Here is a 14,926-nt window from a genome sequence, read left to right on the forward strand (position 1 = left end):
GTGTTCAAACCAAAACCAAAACAAAACTAAAAGTGGCATCGTTAAAACACATTTTTTTTAAATGTCAGGAAATACAAATATTAAAGTTCTTCTGTCAAAATTAATTCAGACATGTTGCACATCTTGTGCATTGGATGGTACACATGTAGAAAACTAAACAGAAGTTTCATAATCTGCATATGAAACAGAAAAAAAAAAGAATAGGGGTTACATACAATTATGTGCAACATGGCATTATAAACATTGCTGGGGGGACTTTAACTTTTGCTTTTCTTGACTTTTCTTTAATTAATTCTATAACATCAGCGTTAGAAGTTTTCTGTATTTATTGTAATTTGGTTTACTTGGAGTGTTGTGGAAACCACCTTTGTAGAAAAGCTTTTACACTGTTATCTATTGGATCAACTAACTTGCCGTGTTCCTGTTAACAGACTTCAGTCCTGCAACATTTACACAGGTGCTTAAATTTATGCAGGTGATTAATGCCAGTTGATGTCAATTGGGATTACTCACATATTTAAAGTTAAGCACGTTTTTAAGTATTTGCAGGATCACAGCCTGAACCAAAACCCAGGGGATCTGATCTCTCCTGAGCTTTTGAGAAAATTCAGATTTGTCTCTGAATTCAGAATCGGTGTCTTGCCTCTTCTCTATACTAAATAAACTGAACCAATCCCTTGCCTCACTCACCCATGAACTTCAAATCCAGATCCAAATGTTTGTGGTTCCAGCTGAATTTTGCTTTTGACTTCTGCTGTCTGCATAGGAAAATCCCAGTCTCTACAATGTGAGACTGAAATGCAGAATGTGGGTTTTATAGATGCAACAAAGGTATGTACTTGCCAAATATCACTGTGTCAGAGTTTATCAAGTGTGGCCCGAAAGCCTGAACTGGAAAGCAATGGGTTTCTTGCCTCAATTTCCCAAAAATGTTACTGTGCTCAATAATAATGTATTGCCAGAGAAATAATGGGAAATAAGACTTTATTAGTTTGTGTTTTTTGTGCTTGTCCAACATCATCAACCACAACTAAAGCACTGATTTAAAAATGCATTTTGGAAAGCAATCAGTTCTGAATTTAGTTTAATAACTTTCTGCATTTAAAAAAGGCAAATTAAAGTGTGTGTGTGATAGTTGACATTAAGGGACACTGTGTGGCAGAGTACAAATGGTTTGAGAGGATATAAGTAGCTTTTGGCACACAGCAGCCAACCACAACTTGTATATTTAGTGCAAGGACTACTTCTGGCTAATGCCATCCCAAAAGGTCTTTAAACCCTGCTGCTTATGGAGGGGTAGAGAACATGGGTGCTTCCCAAGATGATAAAACATAGCTCTTTGTCCCTCTCTAGTGGCTAGATGTTTATGAGGCTGTTACAAAGCCTTAGAGCTAACAGCCTTAATTCTCCAATTGCTGCCTCATTTGCATTACCACCGGGAGAGAGACCATCTGTGAGGCTTGAACCCAGAACAACCTCTGAATTTAAAGGTGGGGACCCCTACTGCTTGAGCTAAGGAAATGTGTCCCTTAACTTAGAGACAATAGTAGCAAATCCATAAACTTCTACACACGGTTTAGCCAGCATAGGGGGAACACTGGGTTAATGTGGGTGACACGCTTCCACTAGCTGAAGAATTTGTGTAGACACAATGATCCCTATGCTCCTGTGAGGACATTCTAGCTCCTGTGTGGCCTATCACAGAGCTATTGCTCACATTAACAATTTAGTCCTAAGAAATGTATAATAATGGGTTGTGTTGCAGTATATTGGGTAAATATGTGAGTTTCAAACTCTTAAACAAAAATTCAATATACAGCTTATCTATGGTGAGAAGTGCTTCTTACCAGGTATATTGCTGAACAAAGCAGGCGCAGCTGCCTTTTAAATGTTTTCAAGTACATATTTCCATGATACCAGAGGAGCAGTCATGATTTATCAAGTAAATAATCCCTTACAAATACTCCAAGGCAATATGCTCTGAAGTCCACATTTAAAGCTACAATTTCAGTGAATCTCTTCTTATGACCAGGCTAGCTGGAAAGACACATTAGAGTTCCATCTTTTTTAATTTCCATGCGTCAGAGTGTATGGATCAAGTGAAGCTTTAAGAAAAAAAAAAACCTATATAAATAAATATAGCCCAGCTATAAATATAAATTGCATTATATATTACAAGCAGGGGGATGAATTACAATGGAGAAATAAAGTAGTAAGAAAACATATGTGGGATCATTTGAGGGGAAAATCCCATCGATGAGCAATTTTTGGCCGTGCCCTAGTTAGTTTCCTTAAGGAAGCGGTAGATTCACTTCAAACTGAATCAGAGAAAGTTTTCAGATATATAGTGGAGAAGAATCCTACATTACCTGGACTAGGTGACCTTATAGGTCTTTTCCATCCCTAACTTATATGTATTAAAGAAAGCTCCAAGCTCCACTATCCTTTTACATAAAATATATTTTGGGGGTTGGCAGAATAAACTGTATTTTGAGTTGATTTATTCTTTTAACAGGTTCCACTAAAGTGAGTCGTGTCTAATGAATACCAATTAATATAAGAGTTTCTCGTGCCAAATTCAGGTTAGAATGAATAAATTAAATCATGCATAAAGCTCAGAAATGGAAAAGATGAGTCTGTGGTTGCTATCAGTTCTTCTTCTAAATATGAGATCATTTCTCCCAGTAGTATTGATGGGAATTTCTCTTGCATACAGACTGCAGGATTGGGCTTGTGGTGAGAAATAAAGGGGATGAAAAAGAATAAAATAGCAGAAAAAGGATTAGATGTTATTCTAAGGTCTTTGAGGCAGGAACTGTCTTTTTGTCATTGGTTTGTACAGCACCTGGTGCAACAGGGTCCTGGTCAATGACTGGAGCTCCTACATGTTACCACAATTCAAATAATAAATAATTATTATCTCTATGTCAGTAAAGATGGCCAAATATTTATAAATCTATTCACCTCAATCCATGAAATCAGTGGGAACTGATCAGGTCATGCATTGCTTATATTTGTTATCTATTATTTATGGCCCCAATCTTACAAACATTTATGTATGTGCTTAACTTTAAGCATTTGAATAGTCTGATTGAAGTCAACAAGATTACTCATGTACTTAAATGTATGTAGAATTTGGCCTTAGCTGAAAAAAGAACTGATTCTGGGAACATTTGCTACTCTGCATAGAACCAATAACTGTGAATTCAAGGGACTGTTTGTGACAGTCTTTTGCTCCATGGTAAGTGCTTGCGGGAAATAGGGTTGCCACCCCTCCAGGATTTTCCTGGAGTCTCCAGGAATTAAAGATTAATCTTTAATTAAAGCTTATGTCATGTGATGAAACCTCCAGGAGTACGCCCAATCAAAATTGGCAACACTAGCAGGAAAGCACCCTAAGATTTTTACAGTTACTACAGTGACAAAAACTATAGAAATGCCTATAAACTACTAAAATAAATAAATAATGAATATATTCATTATGTGTGTATTCTTAGAGCATACATATACCCCAGTCATTAATACCTGGAAGGGATTGTTAACTTACAGCCGCTGATATCTTTCATCATGTAAACATTACTGTAATGAAGAACTAGGGTGCTCTCTTATATACCTTCAGAAATATCATTTACCACATTTTTGCAGTCTAAGAATGTTTGGGGTTAGGGAGGGGACTTTTTATTCATTGTGCATTATGCTATGGTTTGTTAACTAATATGAATTAATGGGAATAACGGCTAAATTGCATTTTGGTCATTTTGCATGAATAACATTGTATTAGCATAAATTCCAAGTTGTAATTTTCTAGGCATGCTTTTGGATGTACTTAACTGACATATGAGATTAGTTAGAGACTTTAAAATGACAGTGAGTCATTCTTTGCTAAAGAGTTGTTAATTCTTTGTCATATAATTACAGGTAACTACATTGTTTTCTTTCTCTCACAAAAATGTGACAGAAAGCCCCGCACGCCTCTAAGTCAGCACAAATCCAGTCAGGGAACCTTCCTTTCTGTGTCTTGAAACTATGACAGCATCATGTTCCATGCCCGCTGGAAAGTATTTATGCCCAAGGGCAGGGGAAAATATACATGAAAGAAGGTCTGTAATCATACTGCCTTTCATTTTGTTTAATCTAGTTATGCCACGTTTTGCTGAACAAGTTGAGGTTGCCATTGAAGCTTTGAGTGCGAATGTCCCACAGCCATTTGAAGAGAATGAATTCATAGATGCCTCCCGCTTGGTTTATGATGGAGTTCGTGACATCAGGAAAGCTGTTCTGATGATAAGGGTATGTAGAGGCACCTGGGAAATAAAAGTTGGTGCTTAAAAGAAAGTATCATAGAAGACGAGAGGAATATAAAAGCTGCCTGGCACCTACATTGTTTTATAATCAAGAAGAATCAATTGACATGGAAATAAATGTAGAACAAATGTTTGTACAGCAGAAAGATCTTGTTAGTAAAGAGATTAGATTATTTTAACACTTGTTTGTGAGTCTGAGGTTTGTAAAAGTTAAGGAGCAGTAGGAGAGGCTACAGCCGTATGTCGCACTAATAGGTTCCACAAATAGGTGTCTGTGCACCTTTGTAACCTATTGCACCCTATTGTTCTAATCTATGGCCTCATTAGAACAGAGGTTGATATCTGATGTTGCGTAGGTTTTAGTTTATGTAGCTCTGTGTTCCCAAGGAAATAGGAAAAGATGCACCAAAGATACTTTTGTTAATTATCTAGGGTACGATTTGATCACATTTCTCTGTAGATGCAAGGCCCAGTACAACAGAATTATTTCAGTGTTAGTGCAATTGTTTTGTTAAGAACTTAATTGTTTACATGGAATATTTTATTGCTAATCTCTGCGTGCATCTAGGTGAATGAGGTAGGTATTGTTAATTACTAAATGAGTAAATTAAATACCTTGCTGCTCCACAGAGCTTTCAAAAGGATGGTTTTAAATGTTTATGCAGGTAAAGAAAGTGCCATTTGAATGTTGACTAGCCAATTGATTCAATTTGATCAGGCATCCTTTTTACAATAAGCTGAGCAACATACTAATTCAGAGAATAGGTCTGCCTAGTTCTTCAGTATCACCACAGCCACATCGTAAAGAGCCTGACCCTAAGAACAACTGAGTTCCTGTTTGTGAACAATGGGATGCATGGCTTCATAGGATCAGGCTTCAGGCCCAGTGTAAGCCATGCAAACAGAGCAGCAGTGAAAACACTTCGAAGAATCTGAAACACAGCAAAATAAAAACAGATCCCTATTTAAACAACTGGCAGTGTTGAAACAACAGCCCTCACTTTGAGCGGCTTTCAGCAAGCTGGTAACCGTGCTTGGTGGCTGTGACTATCACATGGCGCTGATGAAAACTCTGGAAGGATTGAGGGCAGTCATTTTTTTTTTTAATTCATCTGTCACTATCTGCTACAAATGCAACAAAAGCTATTTAGATGCTTAACTTTATATTTGCAATGCAGTTAGGTTCCGTTCCAGTGCCTAGTTTCAAACTGGGAATGTAGGCTTGCAGAGGCAATCCTCCTCCTAACAACAGGCATATGCAACCCCATCACATGAGAGGGAAACTAGAGGATGCTTATGTTACAGGATCAGACCACCTCTGTCTGTCCTCTTTCCCCTTGTATAAGCTGACACAGATATCAGGCCTTTCAGCTACCCCCTGCAGAAGCCCCTGGTTTCCAGCTCCTCCCCTTGCACAGCAGGACTATACCAGATGTGTTACCAAGGCCACCTGCACTCCTACAGTGGAAAGGGCTAGATTTTTTCCTAGCAGTAAAACACTATTTTTAATTCTGGATTCGCATCATATTTATTTTTTTTCCTTATTACCCTACTGACATGTTAACCACTAGCCTGGAAAGCTGATCAGCATGCAGGCCTTGTGAGCTCTATGAAAATATCCCAATTTACATTTTCAATTGTATCGTTCTGCTGCTTTTCAGTGCTGCATGTAATCTGAGCTGGTGAATGCTGCAGAGGCACATTATGAGGTCAGGGTAAAAACATCCTTCCAAACATTAACAAATATATGGAACTTGATGGGCATTCCTCAGTCAGGCAAAACTCACACTTGTTTTGTCAGAGCAAAGATGGAGGGATGGATAGATTATTTTGCGAGTTCAATGGGGCAACTCAAAGATAGAAATTTACATGGGTCCATCTTTGCAGGAGCAGTCTTACTTATAGGTGGGTACAAAATGTCAGACAGAAATGTGATTTTCAGTTTGAACAGTTTCTCTTTAGCATACCCATCCAACCAACTGGAGAAATTGACTTCTGTAAATGATATTGGGTACTGGCAGTGCTAATTTTCCCACACTGCCTTGCTTGGTTTGCTTCATTTATGACACGAGGAGTCCATCTATATGAATAAAGGGGTAATTTAGTCATCAGTCTTGATCTCTGCTGAGATTGCCAACAATGAGATGATAGGATTTTCTTGTCAATTTACCTGTCCTTTAGGTACCAAACAGATACATTCCAAACTAGTATATAATAATGACAAGAGATCCAGAATCCAATAATAATAGTAAGAGATACAGGGCCATGAAAATAACCTTGTATTGCAATTAAATGCACAGTTATGAAGGCTTACTTTCAAAACAATCTCTGAAGTATTTCTACCCAGTGATGAAGTTAGTCTCACATACCCCTCTGATTTGTGCTTTAAACCTTCTCCCAGGATTAAAATTATTTGTAATCTTCACGGAGCATCTGACAGAAAAAATTATCATTCCCACAGTAATTGTTCATGTGCATGTCACAGAAGAATGGAATTTTCTGATAGTCGTCTCATTCCATGGAAGAAATAAATCCAGTTCTTTTAAACTAGGTTTTCTTTGTATTACTGGTTTTAATAAACTAAAGAAAGGGAAAGAAATCTTTTTTTTCTTTATTGTCCTTATGGAAGAGAAAAGGGAACCATTACACTACTGGGGAATATTAATATAGTTGGTATAGAAAAAAAATCCTTCTTCCAAGCTTGAAAAAATACTGATGGTAGCATACATGTAGGAATACAATTATGGTAGCTAAAATGAAGATAGAAAATAACTTAATTCAGCCATCTATCACTGTCTAGGGATCCTGTTACACATTGTTTTTTTTCATAGCTACTTATGAGTTTCCTTAGTTATGGGAACGAAACCCATTGTACGGTTAGCAACTGCCACGACAGCATCTTTTTCATGTTTGAGTGGCCAGGAGGTTGAGTCTTTTGCTTTCAGATGGGAGTCTTTCGCGGTCATCCGTGCCGTTGTTACCTCAAGATTAGATTACTACAATATGCTCTGTGTGCGGCTACATCCTAAATATATTTGGAAATGGAGCTGGTGCAGAATTTGATCACCAGCTTTTTAAGCTGTGTGTCTGTAAGCATATTACACCAGTGTTCTGTGATCTGTATTGGCTACCTGTTGGTTTCCAGGTTGAATTTAATGTGTTGGTTTTGACCTAGAAGACTCTAAATAGCCACAGATCTGTTGTGAGACTGCCGCTCTCTCATTGCCAGTCAGGTAATGTTGCAGTCAGCAAAGATGCTGCTAGCAGGACATTCTCTATTAGGGCCTCTCAGGTATGGAACTAGTCCCCTCTTGGTCCAAAATACTGCAGATTTGACCCTCCAAGGAATGCTCCAAGAACTTTGTATCCCCCCTAGTTTTTGGAGAGTAGGAAGAATTCTGAGGGTGTCTGGTTATTGATGGGAGAATAGGGTAATTTATTTTTTGTCTTTCTTTTTTCTTGTTAGGAGGGTTAGACTGCATTGTTGGAGTTATAGCAATGCTGGATTTGTTATAATAATTGCATTTGTTACAGTTGTCAAATACATATAAAACTATGGCTGGGTGGTTCTTTTATCTTTATAAAATATATTTAAACTGATAAAAAACCAAACAACCCTTTCAAATCTGCTTATATAGACCTTTTTTTTTATCTTCTGATGGATGCACAATTTTTCCCTCTGGTTTATGGTGGAGCCACATGGAAGGTAGAACAGACTTATATTGCTGAAGATTATTTTGCTTCCATTGCAGTTTGGTAATGTAGCCTGATCTTGCTTTCCCTGCCCCCAACGATTGATGCAACTTGGACTTCATATGGGTGTCTTACTGGTGCCTATAGTGTAACCCACAGACCTCCTGGGTGTGGTGCTCTGTCCAATCTAGTGGCACTTAAATGAGACCACTCAGAAACCACTTAGAGAGAGATAAAATAAGTCTGTTCTACAGCCTTAGCTAAGAGCCAGTTGGCTTTTAGCTCATGCAGTAGAGGCTCATGCACTAAGCTCCGGAGGTCTCAGGTTCGATCCTGACAACTGGGGTCTGTTATTGTTAGAATAGCAACAGGTTCAAATCCTTACAGAATTTAATCAGTCCTTCATTCTTCCAAAGTAGATTAATTAATTTCCAAACACTCTTGTGAGCCTTGGAGATTAGATTTTAAAAACAAGATCCTGTCTGCTGTGCAAAGACGTTAAAGATCCCATGATACTTTTTGTAAGACCCTGTGTAAGGAGTGTACTTTAAAAGTCAAAGTATGTGTTATATAAAAGTGTGGTTTGTATCTCTGTGCCTTGTCTCCAAGCAATTGAAGAGATAGTTAGCATTCAGGGGTATACTTAAGAGATCAGACTGTGGGAAAGCAATGTTGCAATAGTAAATTACAACCTAAAGAGTCAGCTGATGAGTCAGTTTTAGGCCCCAATTTTCAAAAGTGCATTCACCCTTTTGTGCATACCTGCCGTGGTGGGTGTGAAGTTGGGCACATGCAAAAACGTGCAGGTAAATTTCAAATGTGGGCCTAAAACTAGCTGATCGCTACTGTTGATCTTAATGCAGAAAAGAATCAGCTTTGGAAGAAAATAAGGACATTTCATCCTCCAGAGTTGAAAACCCTTAACGGAAAACGGGATGGAGGTGTGGAGGTGTAAAGCTAGCTTGGGGCTAGATCTGAGCTGTGCATGGAGGAGGTATTTAGGTTCCACTAACTACTGTAGACTATTGTTACACAAAAATACCTCTATTAAAGTGTCCCTTGTTTTGCATAACTAGGGTTCTTTTTTGGGGGGGAGGGGAGGTTGTTGTTTTTTAAGCCTACCACCTAAACCAAATTGGATGTTTTTCCCTCTTTTGAGTACTGTGGTTTGTAAAACAGCAAATATCAGATATTAAAGCATTTCAGAATGCTTTCTTAGGCATAAGCCACTTAAATGCTGAGCTTCCTGAGTATGCCTTACGTCTTTCACAGACTTCCTCCTGTGCCCTAAATTGATATCATTTGTCCACATTGTTTTGATTGTTCTACCAGGCTATTCTCTCAGGGCTAGATTATCACAGCACTTTCTTGGCTGCATAGGGTAGTTAGAAGACCCTCTTACTACCCTGCTCAGATTGCAACTTTGGCTGTGGGTGGTATAGGAGAGACCAGGGCCATAGCAACAAAGAATGTGGCCCCCTGCGAACAGTGGCCCCCTCCGAACATATGTCCAGGCGGGGCCCCTTACAATGCAGAAACTGGAATGCGGTATTATTTTGCCACTTTTAGGGGCCCCCTTCCTTGTGGGGCCCCCTCCAGTCGGAGGGTACGGAGGGCGCTCGCTACGCCTCTGGGAGAGACTAATTGCCCAATATGGTCACCTGTGAGCAACTGGGAGTAGAGGGAGTTGAGAGGAGCAGGAATGAGGAGGAACTCTGGCTCCGCCCTCTATTTGACAGCTACAATAGCTGGCTAAGTGCATGGTGCATGTGAAATAAATTGATTCATGAAAAGCACTTAGAGCAAGGGGTGAGCTGATGAATAGCTGGACTCTGAAGTACAAGTCCTTCTCTGGTTTGCTCCTGGATTGGCTCTGCTACACACTAGGTAGATTTTAATGTCACGGTCTAGCTGTTAGGCAGTTGAGAGATGACTGTAGCACATACAATGGAGGTATTAAGAGAACCATACAGCGGGATGTTATAATGATGGGTAGCCGTCAACAGTTTCCCTGGTAGTAGAAAAGAAAAGAATTTATATTTTTCACCTCAACTTTATCTTCTGTCTAACCTGTTACATGCACTAATTGTACATGCATCCCTTTAGTGATTCTGCCAGCGTTTCATTGCCATGCTGTCATACTTTGTTATTTCTTCCTTCAGAGCTCAACGTCAAAACTCATCTTTAATTTACACTCTATAAGTCAAGTGAAGATGGCCCCATTTCCCTCTTCTTGTCATGTGCACATAACCATATAGGAAGCACAATCACAATCAACCTATGGAACTCCTTGCCAGAGGATGTTGTGAAGGCCAAGACTAAAACAGGGTTCAAAAAAGACCTAGATAAGTTCATGGAGGATAGGTCCATCAATTAGCCAGGATGGGCAGGGATGGTGTCCCTAGCCTCCATTTGCCAAAAGCTGGGAATGGGCTTCAGGGGATGGATCACTTGATGAATACCTATTCCGTTCATTCCCTCTGGAGCACCTGGCATTGGCTACTGTCAGAAGACAGGATCCTGGGCTAGATGGACCTTTGGTCTGACCCAGTATGGCTGTTCTTATATTCTTAACTGACAATGATTAGCACCTCTGCTGGCAGTTGCAACAAGGCCGCCAAGCACTGAATATATTAATGTGGACACTTTTTGCCATAGAGGTGATACCTCCAGGTTAAAAGATGAGTAGAGCCCTGCAGATCTGCAGATATCTGATTTATATGTTTCCGGATAGCGGATGGATGCGGATCCAAATTCTATATCTAGTGCCCAGCAAATCTGCAGATATCCACTTTACATCAGCAGATCATGTTTGTGGCTTATGGATACAAATTTGATATCCATGCAGGGCTCTAAAGATGAGCCATATTTATAGGGTAGTGCGGGGAAGATTTCACCAATGACACCTGTGATCTCTCTGTTCTGTATTGTTATTATGATTATTTATTTGGATAGGGCAGCTCCTAGCAATATTATTAACTGCTCAATATTGTCCAATATATTGGTATTGTTAACATATTAATATTAATAATGTACTGATATATTTTTATTTATTTTATTTTATTTAGTCATTGTGTTCCCCCCAAACTACAATACAAGAGCACCCATCCAATGCAAAACCATTGTAAAACTACACTAATAAATAAATAGACCCACTAGATCAAAGGACCTAGTAACAACATAAATAGAACAAAAACTAATTGGTTTCCCCACGCAACCCCCAACAGAGCTCGCACCACCACTGACCAGCCCTGTCCAACACCCAATTCTCTTGGGCAAGGGAGAAAAGGTGTATCTCACAGCACGCCCTGAAAGCTAACAATCTTTCACTCAATGGGCCTGAGGAAGAAATAAGTTACAAAGGCCTGGGACTATGCAGAGTGTTTAGTTTCCATCACCACCAAGATGGCATGTTTCAAAATGTTATTCCTGCTTTAAAAATAATTGACCAGATAATCTACATTTCCTTTGAGGGGGAGCCCTGCATTTGCTTTGAGGACTTCTCTTTTTCTACCAGTCTGTCGGTTACCTTTTCCCAGGTACTTACTTTCTCTCTTGAAGATTATGCAGGGTGTTCTGGCACCCTAATAGTATTAGTCTCCCTTTGTAGACCAATTAGCATTATTTTGAAATATTGCATTTCGGCAGTGAATCCATCCAAAAGATACATGAGTATCATGAGACCGCATTCATCATGTTCACTGAGTTAAGAGAAATCACAGCAAGGCGATGATGAATGTCGTTGGTGAAAGACTCCAGAGTTGGAACAACTTAATTGGGAGGACAATTCAATTTCAGGTCCTGACTGCCTGGGCAGCCAAGTTAATTTAAAAGAAAAAAAGAAACAATGTTTCCTGGGCAGGTAGTCGATGAAATAAGAACTTACTGTACGCTGGAGTTTGTCTGTATCTTTTATAAGCCCATCATCACTCCCTCCTCCTCCTCCTCTCTATTTCTCTCTCTGTGTCTAGACCCCTGAAGAGTTAGAGGATGATTCAGACTTTGAACAAGAAGATTATGATGTTCGCAGCCGAACGAGTGTTCAGACTGAGGATGACCAGCTTATTGCTGGGCAGAGTGCAAGGGTGAGTATAAAATCCATGTACCCATCAACTCTGTATACAGCTCCAGAGGAAAAGGTGTGCCTCTGAAAGCTAATTGGGCGATTTTAAATTTTTTGGGTTCACTTCAGCAAGGAGGCTGGCAATTTTGGTTTTCAGGCATAGATATTTATTCATGTCTTTTCACTTGCAGTACATTTGGACCAAGTTTATTATCTGATTTTGTCAGGGTTATGGGATGTCTTGTATCAGTTGTTTGCTCAAGCTAGAACTATAGCAAAAGGCCTTGCACATTTGGAAGGTACTGTAGCTAAGAGTATTCAGGAAATTTAAAACAAACAAACCAACCTTAAGGGCATAATGTGCACTATCTGAAGATATCTTACATTTGTCATGGTTCTCAGTGTGCTGACGTGTCTAGGGAAGCTGATGAAGGGGCTGAGTAGTCTCTGTAATCTAATTGTAATTGAAGATATTTGTTACTGAGTCAATGTAATTTTACCAGCATAATTATATCATGATAAACTGGAAACATTGTGATTTGTGACCTCAGCTGATGCACGGCGATTGCAAATGAAGCGGACAAGTGCTTCAGGGGTCAGAGATGCTGGAGAAATGAAGTTGGTTGACCCTCAGGATTATTCCATCCTCTGATTAATGTTTACCTTTTGCTAAGTAGGCTGCTCAGTTCAGATAAGAAATCAAGTGAATGCTGTGTTGTTAACACACCACATGAACATGTATTTGACTGGAAAGAGAGTTTAAAATCCTCCCTTTTTTTAATCTGGTACAGAAGCAGTGGAGAGAGATTGTGGAGAACTGGAAAATATCTGTTTTATTTTTATGACTATTGTGCATGCCTCTATATATTTGTTTATGGTGGGTTACTTACTCTTCAGATGGATAAAAAGAGAGCTATTAGGGGAACCAAACTGGAAACACAATAGCTTAGATAGGGAGCATCCCCCAAAACACCAAAACACCATAGCCGGGTTGACTACAACAACTTCTTGGTCCCAACCCTGCTTAGCTGTTTGCCAAAGCTGAGAATCTGGAGAGCAAAAGATGTTGAAAGGAAGGGGGAAGCTCTCAGCTGCTGCAGGCTGACACAGACTGAAGGAGGAGCAGGGTCTGCAGCAAGCAGGCTGTAACTTGGTCCCCAACAGAACAGAGGCACTGAGGTTATGTCATGTCTACCTTGAAGGGAATGCCAAATGTAGGTAAAATAGTCCACACACAGAGCTCTTTGTTGTTTTATATCCATGTCTCAGTGCTGTGAACTTTTTGGCAAATAAATCTTACTTTAAAAAAAAAAAATTGCTTCTGGGTCACTGCATGCCATTGCTGCCCACAGGGTCCTGGCAGGTGCCAAACCCATTAGGCCTGCTAGGTATCGTGGTTGGTAACCAGGAAGTTTGGATCCCAAAGACCCTGTCAGAGAGTGGTCAGATCACAGAAGAGGTAGAGGAACAGGCCTGTCACTTGAAAGGGAGCATTTAGGGGACTGGCAAAGGGTCTCAGAAGAGGCAGCCTGCCCAGGAACCATGGCAGATATATCGGAGGGGTTTTTATGGTTTAAAGAGTGTAATATAATGTTTAATACATGCAGAAAGACTGAGTGCCGAAATAAACTAAAGTGTAAAAAGTTTCCTGGTGCTCTTCAGTTGATTCCGATTCTGTCCTTATTTCTTTCATGGCTAAACCTGGGGCAGTGGGATCATGCTGCTCTTTCAGTAATTAAAATTAGAATAAAAAAAATAGATTTAGATAAAGAGAAATAGGGACAGTCACAGCATCTTTATTAAGGGCCTAATCCAGCTAGCAGCTGAGTAATCTCAAATCCTTCAGACTTGCATCTGAAGAAGTGAGGTTCTTACCCATGAAAGCTTATGCTCCCAATACTTCTGTTAGTCTTAAAGGTGCCACAGGACCCTCCGTTGCTTCTCAAATCCTATTGTGGTTATTATTGTGGTTGTCAATTGTGGTAGGTGCTGGACAAAAGTATAACAGACAGTCACTGCCCCAAAGGGCTTACAATCTAAGTATAAGACAAGAACCAATGGGTGGATACAGCAGCATCAGAAGGAAAGACAGGGTGAAAATGAGATGATTATGATCAGTGTGATAAGCCACAAAAGCCACTGTGTTGAGTGACCCCTTGAGCTGAAGCTACTCAGCGAGGAGCTCTGGAGGCTCCTGAGATGTAGGGGGGCCACTGGTGCCCGAACGGTGGCCCCATCCCCCAGCTCCGCCTCTTTCCCTGAGGCCCCATCCCCAGTCCCCTGAGGCTCTGCCCTCATTTTGCCTCTTCCCAAGGCCCCGCCCCCTCTCTGCTTCTTCCCCCAAGGCCCCACCCCCACTCTGCCTCTTCCCCCGAGGTCCCGCTCGCTCCTGTCTGCCCCCTCCCACCCCCGTCGCTCACCCTTAACGCAGGATAATAATGATGGGGCAATGGACCCCTGGACCCTCCTGTTCCAGCACCCCTGTACTCAGCCTCTTGGAGGATCGTGCCATATAGCACTCCTTGTTGGAGAAAAGCTAGGTTTTTAGTTAGAGGCTATAATTGATTTGTATAATATGCCTACTTCATAAACTCTATTAGCATTTCAATGGAAAGGCTTGGTGTCTGTCTTTGACGGGAGATAAAACTTGAATATACAAGCTGCATTTGCTGCCGGGTCTGGCTCCTTAGAAATGCATCAGCAACTGAAACAGAGTCATTAAGACATACTGGACCAGTACTAGGAAAATCAGGTTAGACTGTCCACAAAGACAGGAACCAAACACAAGTAATACAGATTGGCCTTCTTAGCTTTCTGATCATACAGAACTTTATTTTCACATCCCATTAGTTACAATGAATTCATC

General features: G+C 40.2%; 1 protein-coding gene across 2 annotated transcripts in view; it reads left to right on the forward strand.

The window, feature by feature from the left end:
* Positions 1–14,926, forward strand: part of CTNNA2 (catenin alpha 2) — a 747,858-nt gene that overhangs the window by 686,714 nt on the left and 46,218 nt on the right. For both annotated transcript variants that reach the window (XM_054029838.1, XM_054029839.1), the window contains exons 13-14: positions 4,139–4,290; positions 11,969–12,082. In XM_054029838.1, coding sequence (XP_053885813.1) covers positions 4,139–4,290; positions 11,969–12,082 — 266 coding nt within the window. The remainder of the gene's footprint in view (positions 1–4,138; positions 4,291–11,968; positions 12,083–14,926) is intronic.

This window comes from Malaclemys terrapin, chromosome 5 (genome assembly GCF_027887155.1).
Source record: "Malaclemys terrapin pileata isolate rMalTer1 chromosome 5, rMalTer1.hap1, whole genome shotgun sequence".
NCBI lineage: Eukaryota > Metazoa > Chordata > Testudines > Emydidae > Malaclemys > Malaclemys terrapin.